This window comes from Emydura macquarii, unplaced genomic scaffold (genome assembly GCF_026122565.2).
Source record: "Emydura macquarii macquarii isolate MOO-44397 ecotype Brisbane River unplaced genomic scaffold, CSIRO-AGI_Emac_v2 contig_67, whole genome shotgun sequence".
In the NCBI taxonomy this organism is placed as follows: domain Eukaryota; kingdom Metazoa; phylum Chordata; order Testudines; family Chelidae; genus Emydura; species Emydura macquarii.
In genome coordinates, this window is record NW_027130204.1 from 2,415,963 (window position 1) to 2,433,483 (window position 17,521).

At 51.9% G+C, this 17,521-nt stretch overlaps 1 protein-coding gene across 4 annotated transcripts in view; it reads left to right on the forward strand.

The window, feature by feature from the left end:
* Positions 1-13,295, forward strand: part of NDST2 (N-deacetylase and N-sulfotransferase 2) — a 189,996-nt gene extending 176,701 nt beyond the window's left edge. For all 4 annotated transcript variants that reach the window (XM_067537714.1, XM_067537727.1, XM_067537719.1 and 1 more), the window contains 8 exons: positions 1,701-1,883; positions 3,018-3,114; positions 4,948-5,071; positions 5,976-6,150; positions 6,403-6,573; positions 8,809-8,918; positions 10,446-10,548; positions 10,697-13,295. In XM_067537714.1, the coding sequence (XP_067393815.1) occupies positions 1,701-1,883; positions 3,018-3,114; positions 4,948-5,071; positions 5,976-6,150; positions 6,403-6,573; positions 8,809-8,918; positions 10,446-10,548; positions 10,697-10,822 (1,089 nt within the window). In that variant the 3' untranslated portion in view covers positions 10,823-13,295. The remainder of the gene's footprint in view (positions 1-1,700; positions 1,884-3,017; positions 3,115-4,947; positions 5,072-5,975; positions 6,151-6,402; positions 6,574-8,808; positions 8,919-10,445; positions 10,549-10,696) is intronic.
* Positions 13,296-17,521: the final 4,226 nt, after the last annotated feature.

The window sequence follows — 17,521 nt, forward strand, 5'->3', positions numbered from 1 at the left end:
TGCGAGTGAGCCAGTGTGGTGATTGAATCACCTGCCCAAAGCAGGAGGGTGTGTCAGTGGCAAGTGGAAGGGGGTCGCTGTGCAATGATCCCTGTCTATCCAAGGAGTTGGAGGAAATGGCTGCTTTCTCCTGATGCCCTGACAGCTACTCTGGAGCCCTTTCCCCTCGCCTTGCCACGCTGACCTGCTCCCCATCCCCGCAGCTTTCCAGCAGTGGGCACCCACATGGCTGCCGCGGCCCCTCGTGCACCCGTGCAAGGTGCTTCGGGTGAGGTTCTCTGGTTGCTCTCAGGTTCTCTGGTTGCTCTGCTCTGGTTTGGCCTTGGAGCGTCACAGGGACTGAGCCGTCACAGCCGGGTGCAGAACATGAGTCGGCAGCACTTTCAGCCAAGCGCTAAAAGTCTTGAAAGCAAACTGTCGGAGGGCCAAAGTAGCGCAGCGATGGGAGGAGGTTCAGCAAGGCAGGGGTGAATGCCCCAGCTCGTGCTGGCTGCCGGCCTGACAGCATCTCATCCCAGCGCTGGTGGGCAGGAGGTGCTCCCCTGGGGGCTTGGGGAGGGGTATGCACGTGCCCCTGAGCTTGGGGAGGGTCTCATTCCCTAAACTTGGCAGGAAGTTCAGCCAGGGGATGCCCACGCTCCCTGGGAGGCCTTTTGGTAGAGAATGTCTGTTCCCTGGCCACACCCCCAAGGCTCGGTCCTGGAGTGTTGGTTAGTGTTTTAAAGAGGGAACCCAAGATTGTGCCTTACGCTGCTGTTGAATCGAAGCTTCCCGCAGAACCGGGCTCTGGGAAGCTCCTGCAAGGGCATTGTGTCTGCCCTGGAATGCACGATTGCGCCTACCAGGCCACTGCCTAGCACCCGGAGCCATCTCTGCCAGGCAGGAGTTCAGGGGTCTCCATGTCCCCTGCCCCAGCTGACACATCGTGGCCCATGCAGGGAGGGCCCTGTTCTCAGTGCTTGTGACCCCATGAGCGATGGGAAGGCCAGCTTTGAGCACACAGGATTTCCTCTTGGACAGGGGCTTTCCAAACTGTTGACTGCTTGAAGAGGGTCCCTGTAAATACCTTCAGCATCTCTGGGAAGCCTAAACACCGCGTTGGCCCTAGTCTGGCTTCCAACCTGTCCTGGGTCACCTGGAGTGTGGTGGCTCCCTGGCTCGCTCAGGCTGGGAACATGTTTGAGGTGCGAGTGTCCGGGCCCAGAGCTCCTGGGAGAGGTGAGTTCCTGTCTCCGGGAATGCACAGCGTACTTGCCAGAGGCTGGGAGAGTTAGGAGCTGGGGAAGGCCAGTCAGTGTTTTGTAAGGGCTGAGGGGCTCCCAGTTCCAGCTGTCTGCAGAGCTAGTAACCGTGCTGTGCCTTTGGCAGGGAACGCGCTCTGCTTCATGCACGGGCTGCACTCAACATTTTACAGGGTATTGGAGAATCACCCATTCCCCTCTCCCCAGCAAGCCCCTTGCCTGGGGAAGAGGTGTGGCCTCCAGAGCAGTAATCCAGGAGGCAGCAATCTGTTTTCTTCCCTTTGCCCCATAGGCTAGAACCAATGAATGCACATTCATCCAGCCCAGACAGCCAGAGCAGGCCTGGGAAGCCAGCAGCTTCTGTCTGGCAGTGGGATGCAGCAGGGCAGCAGAGCGCAGGCTGGGGCGACGCAGGGCTGTTACTTGACTTGTAAATGCCCTTTTCTTCCCTGTTTGCAGATCAGCATCTTCATGACGCACCTGTCGAACTATGGGAACGACCGGCTGGGGCTGTACACGTTTGAGAGCCTGGTCAAGTTTGTGCAGTGCTGGACTAATCTTCGCCTGCAGACTCTGCCCCCTGTCCAGCTGGCAAAGAAGTACTTTGAAATCTTTCCCCAGGAGAAGAACCCCCTGTGGCAGGTGAGCAGGCAGTCCAGATCTCCCTGGGCCATTCAGGATGACACCCAGTGACCTCTTGCAGGAGGCTGATCTCGCTTTAGAAAGAACATGGAGTGGGAAGGGTTGCCATGGTGACACTACGGCTCTAGCGCCCGGAAGGGTGATGTGTGTGGCCTTTATGGCATCACTCCCAGATCCCAAAGACATGATGTAGGCCACACTCCTGGGGGCAGAGATAGCTCTCATCGGCCTGGACATGGATAGTTGAGGATTCCTGCTGTTACAGCAAGCTAGTGCGAAATGTAACTGTGGGGGGAGGGGGGCGCGGGGCGCGGCTGGAAGAGCTTGCAGGCATGATAATGTGATTTATCTTGAAGTAATTTCACACTATAGAATTCATGTTGGTTAAATAAAAACATGCTTATTCCATTTCATCCCAGCACAGCAGCTCTGTGCATATTAATTAGCAGATGAAGATAGAGCTGTCTGCCTGCTAGAGATGCTGTGCTGTAACATAGCAGCAGGGAAGAGATTGCTTCTCTGCCCAGCAGTGATGCTGGGCCTACATCTTGGTTACTTAGGACAGGAATTGTGGGTAACATTTTCAAAGGGGACTTGGGCTCCTTAAGCACTTGGGTGCTTTTAAAGATGTCCCCATGTCTTGGTCTGTGTAGTGCAGCCTGTCGGCACAAGACAGAATGGGGATGTGGTTGTGAATTGTTCCTCGTGTGTTACACTGTATCCCCCAGGAGTTGTGTCATCAGTAGAGCCCTGCACAGATATAAATATGTGGATCCGCACTCCTGAGAATAAACTTCTATCCGACCCGCACTCTCTTTTTTAGATGTATCCACATCACCAATCAGCTATTTGCTGCCAGCCCCCCAAACAGCTCTTGAGTCCCTGCCACCCCAAACAGCTGTTCAGCCTCTCCAATTGCCTAACAGCTGATCTGGCAGTACCCGGGGGCTGGCAGCTGCGCAAGCCCTGCCGCAGAAGTCCCAGAGGTCCCAGAAAGTCAATTCATGACCTTTGTGACCATCTGATTTGCAATGTGCAAAAAATGGTCCGCAAATATAAAGCAGATCTCCGCCGATTTGCAGGGCTCGAGTCATCCGCTCCCTCACTAATCAATTTCTTCACTCTATCTTGCAGAATCCCTGTGATGATAAGAGGCACAAGGATATCTGGTCCAAAGAGAAAACATGTGACCGTCTCCCCAAGTTCCTTGTCGTTGGACCCCAGAAAACTGGTAATTGAATAACCCATTTAAAGATAAATTCCTGACTCCTCCCTGTGCAGATAGACACTTTCATAGAATAGTAGGACTGGAAGGGAGCTCGAGAGGTCATCTAGTCCAGTCCCCTGCACTTATGGCAGGACTAAGGACCATCCCTGACAGGTGTTTGTCTAACCTGCTCTTTAAAATCTCTAATGATGGAGATTTCGACAACCTTCCTGGGAAATTTATTCCAGAGTTTTTCCCAGTGTCCAACCTAAACCTCCCTTACTGCAGTTTAAGCCCATTACTTCTTGTCCTGTCCTCAGAGGTTAAGAAGAACAGTTTTTCTCCCTCCCCTTTGTAACAACCTTTTATGTACTTGAAAGCTGTTATCATGTCCTCTCTTAGTCTTCTCTTCTCCAGACTAAACAAACCCAGTTTTTAAATCTTCGCTCATAGGTCGTGCTTTCTAGATCTTTAGTCATTTTTGTTGCTCTTCTCTGGACTTTCTCCTGTTTGTCCACATCTTTCCCAAAATGTGGTTTCCAGAACTGGACACAACACTCCAGTTGGGGCCTGATCAGCTCAGAGTAGAGCAGAAGAATTACTTCTTGTGTCTTGCTTACAACACGCCTGCTAATACATCCCAGAATCATGTTTGCTTTTTTTGCAACAGCATTACACGGCTGACTCATATTTAGCTTGTGGCCCACTACGATCTCCAGATCCCTTTCCGCAGTACTCCTTCCTAGGCAGTCATTGCCCATTTTGTATGTGTGCAACTGATTGTTCCTTCCTAAGTGGAGCACTTTGCATTCGTCCTTATTGAATTTCACCCTATTTACTTCAGACCATTTCTCCAGTTTGTCTAGATCATTTTGAAATTTAATCCTGTCCTCCAAAGCACTTGTAACCCCTCCCAGCTTGGGATCATCCGCACACATTATAAGCGTACTCTCCATGCCGTTATGTAAATCACTGACGAAGGTATTGAACAGAACTGGCCCCAGAACTGATCCCTGCGGGACCCCGCTCGCTATGCCCTTCTCGTTTGACTGGGTAGATACCTACAGCAGCAGCAATCAATGATCACACCTGATTCGGGTCTCGGATTTGTCCCACCCAAACCATTAGCGTGTGCTGTGGCATGATCCAAACTCGCAGGGAAGAGCTGAGTTACTGAGAGGAGCAGTGCAGGCTTTTGTTTTACTGTCATGAGTACTGAGCAGTCCTGACCCTCTTTAGCTGAGCAGATGTGCTCAGAAGAGGTAAGAATGATGCCCCTTTCGTACCTTCTCCATGATAGTCTGTGACCTACTGGCTCTCAAGCTGACAGTCCGCATAGGGGTCTGTCTCTGTACACTGGGCCGGTAACTCATCTGCGATTGCTTTGGGCAGGGATTTGGCTAGAGAGGCACTGAGCTGAGAAGCCGCTTTTAACATGGCGGCCTATCTCTCCAGCAAGTCTTGTTTCCCAGCCCTGGGCTTTCCCTCCAGTGATGACAGGGGCCTCCGCCCTACGGAAGATGCTCTCCCCAGCCTAGCTGCCATTGTGGGTCCCTGCTGGTGTGCCTTGGCCATTGGCAGCTCTTGTGCTGTGCCGTGCTGTTGCTGTGCAGTAAGGATGCTGGGCTTGGCTGATCCACTGAGATGCTGGAGCTGCACAGCTCTCGCAGTGCTCAGCCGGAGTGGGCAGGTGGAGGGAAAGCAACTTAACCCCAGCCAAGCCAGGCCACACCCAGCTGAAGTCACTCCTAGAAACACAGGCCTCTTCACTAGCACCCCTGACACCAACCTCCCCCTCCAGGCTCTTACAGTGCCCTGGGCCACCCAGGCTCCACTCATTGTTGTTGCTCATTGTAGGCACAACAGCTGTGCACTTCTTCCTGACCATGCACCCAGCTGTCACCAGTAACTTCCCCAGTCCATCCACCTTCGAAGAGATCCAGTTCTTCAATGGGCCCAACTATCATAAAGGAATTGACTGGTAAGCATCGCGTCCTCCTGCGTGAGCCTGTGGTCCATCTGCCTCAAGGGTTTTAGCCCGCCCTTCAGTACAGCAAGTGCAGACAAGTGCAAAGTGAGATGGACAGGGCAGTTCACACCTCCGAGTTAGCGTTCCAGGCTCTCTGCACACTCAAGCAGGTCTGTGTTCCTTCACTCAGTTCGGTCTGTTTGCTTGTCTGCATGGGGACTATTTATACCGCTCTAGTTATACCAGTGTAGACCCGTGTCAGCACTCTTATTCCAGAGTGAAAGCATCCACTCTGAGCATCTGAGTTCAGCTGGTATAACTCGAGTTAACTTTACAATGAAGACAAGCCCTAAGAGTCTTGTACGTACCCCATCACCATAGTATCTGAGCACCTCGCAATCTTAGCGAGTTTATCCTCACAACGCTCCTGGGAGGCAGGGCATGGCCACTGTCCCCATTGTACAGATAGGGAACTTAGGCACAGAGAGACTAAGTGACTTGGGCAAGGTCACTCAGCAAGTCAGTGGCAGAGCAGTGAACTTAGATCTTCAAGTCCCCAAGTAGCAGCCCACCCCCTAGGCTGTCCTTTGTCCTTCACACAACAGCTGGAGGCTCACTTGTTTTTACTGAAAGCTGAGACCTTGGGGGATAATCGAGAGGGTGGTCTGCATCCCCAGCTAGTTCCAGGCACCACCCCAGGATGCTGTGCCCTTCATGTCCTTTATTGCTTCCCCTCCACTCCACATCAGGCCCTAACCCTGTTCCCCTCTGTCCCCATTCCACGTCATCCCCTCATTGGCTCTCCAGGGCCTGTTCCCCTCAAGCTCCCCTGCAATTATGAGGTGCCGGGGGCTGGTTGCAGGGTTGTGCCCCCCACACGTCCCAACAGGGTGCCCTGGTTTGCTCTTCTTGGCAGGTACATGGACTTCTTCCCCATCCCCTCCAACGCCAGCACAGACTTCCTGTTTGAGAAAAGTGCCAATTATTTTGACACAGAGGTGGTACCGAAGCGTGGCGCCGCCCTGCTTCCCCGAGCCAAAATCATCTCCATTCTGATCAACCCGGCCATCCGAGCCTACTCCTGGTACCAGGTATCGCCCCTTCTCGGGGGCACTGGGGAGGGCTAGGGATCTGATCCCCTGTGGCCTGCAGCGCCTGGGTGAGTGGGCAGGGGAGGTTAGCACTGGAGGGAGCATGTGGGGTGTTGTTCACAGGAGAAGTGGGACCTGTCTGGGCTGCCCCAGGGCAGCAGAGAGCAGGAGAGCTGCATGCAGATGTGTGGATTGGCCAGCAAAGGGCTGTGTTCTGTGTTGCCAACTCCTAATTGCATGTTTGTTTCCCAGCACCAGCGTGCCCACGGCGACCCCGTGGCAATCAATTACACCTTCTACCGGGTGATTACCGCCAAGTCTCAGGCCCACCTGGATCTGCGCAACCTGCAGAGCCGCTGCCTGCTCCCTGGAATGTATTCCACTCACCTGGAGCGATGGCTGACATATTTCCCCTCTGGGCAGGTACAGAGCTCACCTGCGCTCGGTAGACAGCTGCTCTGCGTTAATGAGCAGCGCTGCTCGGATGCCAGCACTCTGGGAAAGGCTGTCAGGAAGCCCTGGCACCAGGGGCTGGGTGCTGCAGTGCAGAGTGTGGCTTGGGTGACAGAGAACGGGCTGGCTTTTCAGTTGCCCAGATTGCAGAGACACGAAACTCACCCTCTGTCTCACTCTCTCTGCACTTTAGCTTGTGATTCCTTTTTGGGGGTGAGCGGCTATAAACTGCTGCTTCCTTCCCTCCATGGTAGGGAGTCAGGCCAGGATACTTCCATTTGTTATTCATGTTGTCTGCAGGGTTCCTAGTACCTGTGTGCACAGAGCTGAGCTCCAGACAGCTCAGCAGCATTAGGAGGTGCAGGAAGAACTAACAGTGCAGCGTTAGGTTGTCCTGCCTTTTATCTTAGCAGTGTGTGTCCCTGAGACCCTCCTGATGCCCAGTGGGCAGTCAGCCGGGGAACCGTAGCTTTGACCAGAGGCGTTGGGGCTCTGCTGTTTGTCACGTTCACTTGTTTTTCCCATCTTGTGAAGCTTTTAGAGCTGCTGAGTGTGGATTTTATTGCAGAGGTGTCTGGAGTCCCCAGACTACTAAATTCCAGAGAGGAGCCTGTATTCTGTGTATACATTTCTAGATCAGTTAACACGAACTACAGCTCAGTTCTGTCTCTGAATCCACCTTCGCTGTGACAAGAGATTTACAAACTCTCCCGTGTGTTCTGAGTCAGAAAATATTGTAGCAACTTCTGCTTTCTAACTGATGCAAAGCGAGATTGCCTGGAACTTGGCTTCTGTTGCCAGAGTTATTCTCAGGTGGTGTCTAAAACAGCAGACTCCCATCATGCCTTTTCAGGCACTTATTCCCTGCAGCAGCAATAACTCTAAGGCATGGTAGCGGTTCTGCTTTCCAGAAAACACATACTGCTGTCCAACTAACAGACAAAGGTAAAGCAAAGTCGTGATCTGAGTTCCTAGCTTTGTTGCTGTCAGACCAGAACCAGTGCCTGACAAGAGCAGACAAGTTGTGGTGCAAATGCAGCAAGTAGGAGTAACAGACATTAATTCCCCCAAGGCAGTGTGTCATCCAGGGAGAGCCCTGGACTGTTCCCTCCCCATCTCCTGTGTACCCTGGAGAATTCTGGCTTACGTGCAACCCCCACCAGTCAATTCAAATGCAGCGACGGGGAAGGCAGCGGCAGTGCACCCTCCGGAAAGTTACTTGCCACTGGCCCTCTGTGCTCTCCAGCTCCCGCTCCTACCTGTGGCGGGATCCCTGCCTCTCCTCCCCGAAGCTTCCTCATCGCTCCCCTGCCTTTCCTCCTCCTGCTCCCCACCCCCATCCCCCTCTCTCCTTCCTAGCCCAGCAGCCCTGCCTCTGGCCTGGGGCACCCTCTCCCGGCGGGCATTGGTCAGGGCAGGCAGGGTTGCGCTGTGCTGTCACCTCGGCCAAGGAAAGCAGGGGCTGAATGTGTTTGGCTCCCCTCCACTTGGAATAGCCAGAGCCTGTTTGGTGTTGGATGGAGGGTGGGGTGCAAATGCCAGGATCGGCCCCCTGGGTGCCGGAGACCCCCAGTACGCCTCTGGCGATGGGGGAAGGAACCTGTCCTGCATAAAGTGTGCGGGAACATCCCTGGCTCAGGCCTTCCTGCCTTTGCATTCAAGCTTAGCAGTAGAGAGCAGACGAGCGCAGAGAGCAGGTCGTGTCCAGGGACAGCACTGGAAAATGGTGTCAGGGTGTAACAGATCAAGAAAATTCCGCTGCCAAGCTGATCACCGCCACGCTGGAATACGGTGCAAACAACAAGCCGGGGATCCCTCCTGGTCTCTGCAAAATCACCAGCGCTCTCCTCTCTGGCCGACTTTGAAGTTCTCTGTAAAATGAGCACCAGCTACCACACCGGGCAGGGACTAGGCTCCTTAGAGAAAGACTGTGGGTGTCTACTATAGAGCTCACGTGGGTGATCAGCACCTAGGGTAGCCTGGCTGGGGGTGAGCCGCCACACCCAAGTTACTGTGTCCTCACTCTCCGGACATACCTGCCCCGCCCCAAAGAGCACCAGCACCAGCTTTTCCTTGCAAGCCCCATGAGGGTTTGGAAGTCGCGGGTGGTGGTGGTGCCCAGCTGCAGGGGGGCGCCTCTCTGGGTGGGGGCCAGAGGCTGACATTGCTCGCCTTGAAAGCTATGTGGGTTCTTCGCTGTTTCAGATTCTGATCGTGGATGGCCAGGCACTCCGGCACAACCCTGCCTCCATCATGGAGAACGTCCAGAAGTTTCTGGGGGTGACTCCGCTCTTCAACTACACCCAGGCCCTCAAGTAAGGACTTGTCACTGTGTGCGCTGTAGCACTGCTGATATGCCAAGGCCAGGCAGCTGCATTGTGAGACTGACCATGACCTTCGCCTCCGGTGGAAGGGGTTAGGTCTCTCACGAGCTCTGCCCCCTGCCTCTCCTGAGAAGGGTTTGCCAGTCGGATTGATACTGACGGGTGGGGCGTGGCGTGTCAAGACATTTCCCTGCTCTGCTCATGTGACTTGACATGTTTAAGCGCTTGATTCCCAGAGCTGGCTGTAAAATGCTGCTGCCTTCATCCACCTGATTGCTTAGCTCCATGTGAGCCAAGAATGAGCTCAGAGGACGGTGGCGAGGTCTGGTTATTCTTTTTGTTGGTGGTACTGCACTGCACATTTGGACTCGCTTGGTGGGGTCCCCCTCTTGCTGATGAAGTCAACCTAATATCCTAGCTCCCTCCTTGAGCTGAGCCTTTGTGGCCTTGACACTGAATCTTTGAGACTTGCTGTCATGGATGTTGAATTCCTTGAGTTTTTGTTCAGCACCTCTTGGTCTCAACAAAGGCTCAGGGACTTCTGCTGGCTTCATTCCTGCTGTTTGACAGGCTCTGGCTCTTATCTTTGGGCTGGGCTGGGAGCTACAAGGTGTGAAGGGCAGATCACAACTTTATCTAGACCAAGGTGAGGGACTTCCCACGTTGCAGGGCTGGAAAGCCAGTTTTCACTGGCAGAGACGGATGGTCTGACCAGTCTGACTCAGGTACGCCTGAGGAATTGTTAGCTGGGGCACTGTCTAGTGGTGAAGGATCCAGGGTCAGGTCTGAGTTTCCTTTCCAGCTCAGACTCAGACGTGGCCTGTGTGACTGTGGACATGTGTCTTCACCTCCTGCTACCAGTGCTGTGAGATTTCACTTGGGAGAATGGTGAGATTTCAGGGGTAGTACTGTTATTAGGCTTTCTGTTGGAGCAGCTGTAAGGGATTAGTGGGATATTTATAACAATTATAGACACTCACTCACTCACTCTGCAGTTGCCATGGGTCACTGATGAGCTGCCACTGCAGAAGCAGCAATGGAGGAGGAAGCAATGCTGATCAGCCTGCAGCACTGAGAATTTGTGTGTGTTAAGTTGATGTGGCCCATTTTAGGGACAAGATGGAGGTTTTCATAACTTTTAGATCTGTATTTTACCAGTGTAAGGTGCCCGTGCATTGAGACTTTGAGCACCCTCAGAAGCTGTCAAGTAGTAGGGTGTTTTTGTTGTTAAAATTCTCTTGGGCTAAGTTCCTGTGGAAACAGCCTCCAGCATTAAACTTTCCTGTTGGTCACCACATTTTGCATGAACCTGAACATGAAATTGACTTGACATGCATTGTAATCAGAAGTAAAACTAGGACTGACTTTTCATTGCCAAAGCCTAGAGCAGTGCCAAAGAAAGGAAATGAGTGAAAACGAAATTAATTTTCAAGTCTTTGAACTCAGCTAAGGGGTCAGTAACACAGACAGACACACATTTCCTTCTCTATGATTTTTACCTGTGTCCTCCCCTTTCAGGTTTGATGAAGCAAAAGGATTTTGGTGCCAGGTGCTAGACGGAGGGAAAACTAAATGCTTGGGAAAGAGCAAAGGAAGGAAATACCCTGACATGGATTCCTCGGTGAGTACCGGCTTGGGGAAATGTGCCTTGTGTGGACTACGTCAGTGACAGCAAAAAGGGCCGTAAGTGCGTGCTAGAGAGATTTATTTCAGGCGGCGACAGGATTGCATTTAACTCTCCCTGAGGCGCTGTCTCTCTTCCCCTGCAGTCTCGACTGTTCCTCACAGACTTCTATCGGGAGCACAACATCGAGTTATCCAAGCTAATGAACAGACTTGGGCAGCCTCTTCCCACATGGCTCCGTGAGGAACTGCAGAATTCCAGCTGGAGCTGAGGGAGCGGCCCGGCCCTGGCGCTGCTGGAAGCATGGTGCTGTCTATCCATGGATATAAAAGCCAGATGGAAAATACACTACAATGCCATCTCTTGTCAGTCAAAAAACTAGAGACAAGAGCAGCAGCAAGGCCCTTGGGATGGTGACAGGAGCCCTTCCCCCTCCCACTGCTGCATCCTACCAGTCATTGCAGGGGGCCCAGCGAGACTGTTGCACCCACTGCCAATCAAGCCCCTAAGTATTAATGGTTTGTTACAAAACTTTTGTAAGAAAGGTGCAAAGAGAAGGAAATTGCACAAAGTTTAGCGGCTGCTCCATGAGGACTGTGATCCCTGAGAATGTCTGTGGGCTTCCCTCCCCCCAACCCAGAGAGCCTGCTAACCCTTGGGGGGTTTTCAGACTGCTACACTATGACTGTCTGAACTGCTCAGTGCCTCGGAGGGTGGGGACAGTTATTGCACTGTAGTGTGAGGATGAGCTGCTGCAGCCCAAGGAGGGGGTAATCCAGAGAACCCCAGCTTGGGGGAGCAGTTTTAGAGCTAGCACTGAAAGGCACCACCTTCCTCCCTCCACGCACATGGAGACCGGTCCTGCTGCTGGTAAATTATGTGATGACCCTCAACAGCAGTCTAACCGTAGGCTCCCTGCTCAGAGAGGGGGTGTTGCCTTGCCCTGCCTGCAGCTGTGCCTGTGCGAGAGGGTGTCCAGGGAACTAGGTGAAGGGGGAGAGGTTTGTGGAAGTTGTCATAAAGAATCTGTTGTCTTCCAGAGGGAGGAGAATAGAGGTTACCAGCTGTGTCCTCTAGCTCCTCCTGGGAATGGGTTTAGGTGAGTTAGTTTGAGTCCCTGGCTGGGTCTCTCACCCATGCTGCTGTTTCAGAATATAACTGAGGAGCAGCTCTTAGTGGCTGCTTCCTTCTCCTGTGTATTTCCCAGGCATTACTGCGATGGGGGAGGCTGGTCAAGTTCTTTTCTGGTGCCTCATCAGCATCCAAGGGATGGCAGAGGCCCGAAGATGCCAGGACACCAAGCTAGTTCTTCAGTGGCCATCAGTGAGAGTAGAAGGGGGCCACCCAGGAACAGCCTTGGACTAGCACGTAATTATCTAGCCAGCCCTTCAACAGAGCCAGGGCCCCTGCTGATGTCTATTCAAAAGCTGGGTACTCAGAGCAGAAGCTCACAGATCCTCCCTCAGTGCACAAAAACAAGGCCCTGGTCGCAGTGAATTAAAACTTTCACCCCCCCCTGTACAAAGCCAGCTAGCAGAGAGAGTGAAAGCATTACTGTGCTACCAAGGGAGCTGGGGCTTCTCTTGCTGGTGCAATTGTCCAGCTGCATGGGGGGGTTTTGCTTTGCACAGCAGTTGAGGTTGGCAAGGGAAGACCCGGAATGCTAGGCAGTCACAGGAGAGGAATTCTTACAAAAACTGCTCCCTGGCTGTTTGCTTCTGCTACTGCCTGCAGATCTAATAGTTTTCTTTCTCACTGAGCCATGAGCCTCTAAATTCTGTGTGGAGGAGAGTGGCTCCCCCTGTCTCCAGCCTTAAAGTGCAGCAGGGGTCATTGCTACTGCTTAAGACAGGTGGCAGGGTTTACTTAGAATGAGAGGAAGGCACTGTATGGCAACTTCTGCAGGTGTCTCCTTTTTTCTAAAAGGGGGAGAGGCTGTTTCAACCAAGCTTTTACATTGAGCCTTAGGTATCGTGTATTTTTAAATGGTGCATTTACCATTGTATGTAAATGTATATAGTATGCAATATAGTATTTTATTCCATGTGCCCTAAGGAAGGGCAAACCATGTGCAACCAAAAAGAGGAACAAAGAAATGGAAACCCATCTCTCGCGCCTGTTAGAACAGAGGCGAGAGCCCCTCGCCCTGCACTGGCTTCATGGATAGTGTCATTCACATTGAATGATGATAATGGAGAAATTCTTGGCTTGTGCAGCTAAGCACGAGTGTCTGAATAAACGCTAGATGTAGCCTTCTGTGGGGTCAATAAATGGACCACTTATTTTCTATGAGGTGTGATGCTTTGGATTGTTAGCCTCGCTGGGGTGCTGGGCCCTGCTCTCCCACGTTCCTCACCCCCTATGCTCAGGCCAAATAAGAGTGACCGAGGAGGGCACTGGCCATGTTGGGAACAGGGTTGTGAGGAGGATTTGCAGCCACAAAAGAGAACCTGGTTCCAGCCAGCAGGCTCGTAAAACCATTCCCACCTGCCTAAGCACAGCTGGGGGTGGTTGCAGTGTATGGAGAGCTTCACAAGCCACATTTCTGCCATGCTACACCTGCTTCTGTAAGCTGGAGGTCAATTGTTAAAGGCTGGCTCTAGTGAGGTCCTGACCACCTCGGCTCTGCCAGCCAGAAGCCCTGGAAGGTAGGCAACTGCACCCAATGGCTGAGGTGGGCCTGTACTGAGATAACTGGCCAGCATCCTCTGGCTGAAAGCATAAGTACCTGAGCTGCCTCACATCACTTTATCAAGATAGCTAAAACTCCAACAGCTGTGGGCTGTTGCTATTACACTGCAGAGCCAGGAAGCTGTATTAGGCACAAGCAGTGCAGGTAACTTTACAGCCTGCCTCTGTATAGAAAGTGGAGGGCCCTGCAATCACATGTAAATACTACCCAGACTCCACTAAGCACCTGTAGGGCAGCTATGGCCCTGGCCATTTACTTCCTGACCCTGGGCTTGGACTCAGGCCAAGACCTTTTCACAGCTGCTCATGTCAGACTGGGACCAGGCTATTTTTTTTCCTAACAGAAGGGGCAGTTAGTTTACCACCCACACAGGCTCAGTCTCACCTCAGAGGCTGGTGCCGCTGCTGTGGACAAATCATTTGATGACTATTCGTCTCCAGGCTCGTGGAGGAAGAGCTGGTTTTAAAACAAAACCCACCCTTGCTGGCACATTTGTTGTCATAGCCAAATCCTTCTAACTCTGCCACACAACCAGGCTGGCCATTCAGTTTGCAACTGAAGGAAGCAGATCTCTCAGCTCAAGAGGGCTCCATTCGGACTCTGCTGATGGGAAGCCTGCCCGTGTCATAGGCCAATAAAATACATTTTACTAGCTAAGCACAAAGCCTGTGGCCAGGTTAGAAGAAATCAGAATTCACAACCTAGTTTTCCTGAATGGCTGCTCTAGACCCTCCTAAACCACTAGCACAGCCTGCCAACGCCATGTGTTCATGTTGCCAAAGGGAAGAACACTCTCAGCAGCTAGAACATTAAAACACTAGGGTAAGGATAACTGCCCAGCAAAACCATATCGTGCATGAAAATTAAAATGCTGACAGGTATGGGGAGCAGATGTCACCCCAAAACTGTAGAGAAGTAGGCTCAAGTGCAACACTTCGGAACAGTATTTCCACTCCAAAGAAGCTGCTGTTTTTCTGTCCCCACATGGACCATGCAATCATTTGAGCCAGGGGGCCAGGCAAGCTCTGCCCAGATCAGAATGTAGTACCCGCCCCCCGCCCATGCAGGAGTGCTGAAGTGGTAAGCTGGCTTATGACCAAAAAAGGAACTGGCTAGTTTAGGGCAAGCTCAGTGTTGTGAGTTGGACACAGGCTAGGACATGAGTACAGTCCAAACGTCAAGTCAGGCTCAACACAGGAAAGGAGACACCCAGCTCCTGTAACCTGTCCATTAAAATGAAAGCCCCCAGAAAGGAGCTCAAGTGGCCATGGCTGAGTGCTTGAACGTCACCTTTACGGAGGGTTGGAACTGCACATCAGGCTCTCCTCCTCCCCCCCCCCCCAGCAGGTGTCCCTTCAAGTAGGCCACTGCGCCACATACAAGCAAGCAGGCAAGGCAGAGGGGATTTGGTGCTGAGCACATACCCCTAAGCAAACAGCTTTGAGTCACTGTCTTAAAAACCATTTTCAACCAGGAAAATTGTCATGAGGAAAGTAGTGAGGGCAGCTTGGTTAACACCTCCCTGCAGCTCGCGTCTCTGCAGTGGCTACAGCCAAAAGCAACGTTCCTAGGCAGTGGACCAACCAAGGATCTGACGCTGAATCACATTCAGTGTATTTCAAAGAATGCATTGGTTGCCAGTAGCTGGCCGTGGCCACTTGGGGGGGGGGGGGGGGGGTTCCCTTTATTCCTAGGGGAAGTCGGCACCCTTACACCCTGCAGGATGTGCACAGAATTAATGCTGCCAACCGCCGGACCCAGCAGTGCCCTCTGCAGCTCACACATACAAGACACTGCAACTGATATTGAGGATGGTGGTTTCTGAGCTGGGGTGCCCATTAGCTGGCCTGTCTGGTAGGGCACAGTTTTCCCCCAGTATATGCCCAGCTGGCACCTGTAACACACCCAGATTAAGGGAAAAGCATAAGAAACAGGAATTGGATTGTGGTGCAGGTTTCTTTAACGCGCCACTCCTGGGGGAAATCTTTTTTGTGGGCTGCCTTGTTACAGACATACTTGGTGACAGGTATTTTAAAATAAATTACCAAAATAATTGAAACTGGTGTGACGATGGTGTGTTGTTTTGACAAGATATATTGGAAGCAAAATTTTTAGTGGTGCAGAATTCCCCCAGGAGTAGCCTGCATCTTGTCTAGCTTTTTTTCGCTAGCAGTGTGAAAAAGGAGAATCTAATCCTTGCTTGTGCAGAACCAGGAGAGCAGTAGTGTCTGAAAGGAAAGGGGTGAATAGTCCATTCGCTGCTAAGAGCTGCTCTTGGTGCCAATCCCATTCCCTTGCCAGATTAGCACAAGTTTCTTGACTAGGCCATGTCTGCCTCAACAGGAAAATGCTGGGTAGATCATCACGCTCATCATGTAGTGATCAATGGAGGGCCCCAAGGGTCAGTCCTGAGGTGAGTTTTGTTCAGCATCTTCATTAATGATTGGGGTAGATTGCACTCTCACTAAGTTTACAAAGATATGGGGAGTAGTAGATAGCCTGGAAGGTAGGGATAGGATAGAGTGACCTAGCCAAACTGGAGGATTGGGCCAAAGGAAATCTGATGATGAGGTTCAACAAGTGCAGAGTCCTCCACTTAGGATGGAAGAATCCCATGCACAGTTACAGACTGGGGACCGACTGGCTAGGCAGGAATTCTGCAGAAAAGGACCTGGGGGTAACAGTGAATAAAAAGCTGGATCTGAGTCAGCAGTGTGCCCTAGTGGCCAAGAAGGCTAATAGCATATTGGGCTGCATTAGTAGGAGCATTGCCAGCAGATCGAGGGAAGTAGATTATTCCCCTCTATTCAGCACTGGTGAGGCCACATGTGGAGTACTGTGTCCGGCTTTGGGCCCCCCACTACAGAAAAGATGTGGACAAATTGGAGAGTCTCCAGAGGAGGGCAACAAAAATTATTAGGGGGCTGAAGCACAAGACTTATGAGGAGAGGCTGAGGAAACTAGGTTTGCTTAATCTGCAGCAGAGAAGAATGAGGGGGGATTCAATAGCAGCCTTTAACTACCTGAAAGGGGGTTACAGGGAGGATGGAGCTAGGCTGTTCTCCATGGTGGCAGATGACAGAACACAAGGACCAATGGTCTCAAGTTGCAGTGGGGGAGGTCTAGGTTGGACATTAGGAAAAGCTTTTTCCCTAGGAGGGTGGTGAAGCACTGGAATGGGTTACCTAAGGAGGTGGTGGAATCTCCATCCTTAGAGGTTTTTAAGCTGCGAGCTTGACAAAGCCCTGGCTGGGATGATTTAGCTGAGGTTAGTCCTGCTTTAAGCAGGGGGTTGGACTAGATGACCTCCAGAAGTCCCTTCCAACCCTAATCTTCTATGATTAACTAGTGCCCCCTCCCTCCCGCCCATCTGCCAAAGGGCCTGTTCACTAGGTATTTGCCTTGGGGAAAGCCAAGCTGCAGATTTCCAGTCAAGTGAGGACTCCCATAAGTCACTTGGGAACCAAGGTGCAACTGGGCACTGTTTTCACCTAAGTTATTAAGCTCAGGCCCTACTAAATAACAATTGAGAGACTGATGTGCTGGATACCTTTGAATTTAGCAGAACAGTGACAGAGTAGAGCAAGGAGGAAAATACAAGTATGGCTACATGGGAACTGCTTGCCTGAAATAGTTTTCCTTTTCTGCTGGGTAACTATTTTCCCCTCCTGTCTTAGGGGAATGCTGAGCTTTTGTGTGGGATACTGAAGTAGGATGTGAACTCATCCACATTGTCCAAGAGCAGCCTTGAGTAAATGAAGCAGGAATGTCAGGAGAGAGGGAGGAAGGCAGGTGATGTGCTCTTTGGCTATATAGGGCCTGATTCTCATGTGCCTTAAGGCAGATGAGCTACTGTGGCAGTGTACAGGACCCATCCCATGGGTGTGTTACACTTCCACTGGCTGAGTGGAGTATAAACCAGGCTCACAGCCCCAGTCTGTACACTCAGCCAGTCACCCCATGCCTTTCATCCTTTTTCCAATAGTGGGGACTGTCCAGGCCAAAAGTGCCATTGACCTGAGCAATGCTGACCTCTTCCTGTTACTTGGGGCACATTAAAAAGGCTGACAGTAAATCTAGCTCCCTAATGGGTTCAGGTTGAGTGAGATTTTCAGGTCTAAGAAATGCCTCATTCTCTCACTGGCCTCAAGTTTGGGGCAGGGCCTTGGGGGAGAAGCCTCCAGGTTCAAGGAAAAGCAAGGCAGAACCTTCGATGAGGACATCTTTTGCACCTGTCGAGTTTTCTCCCTATTTGTTTCTTCAGGAGGTGAAATGGTG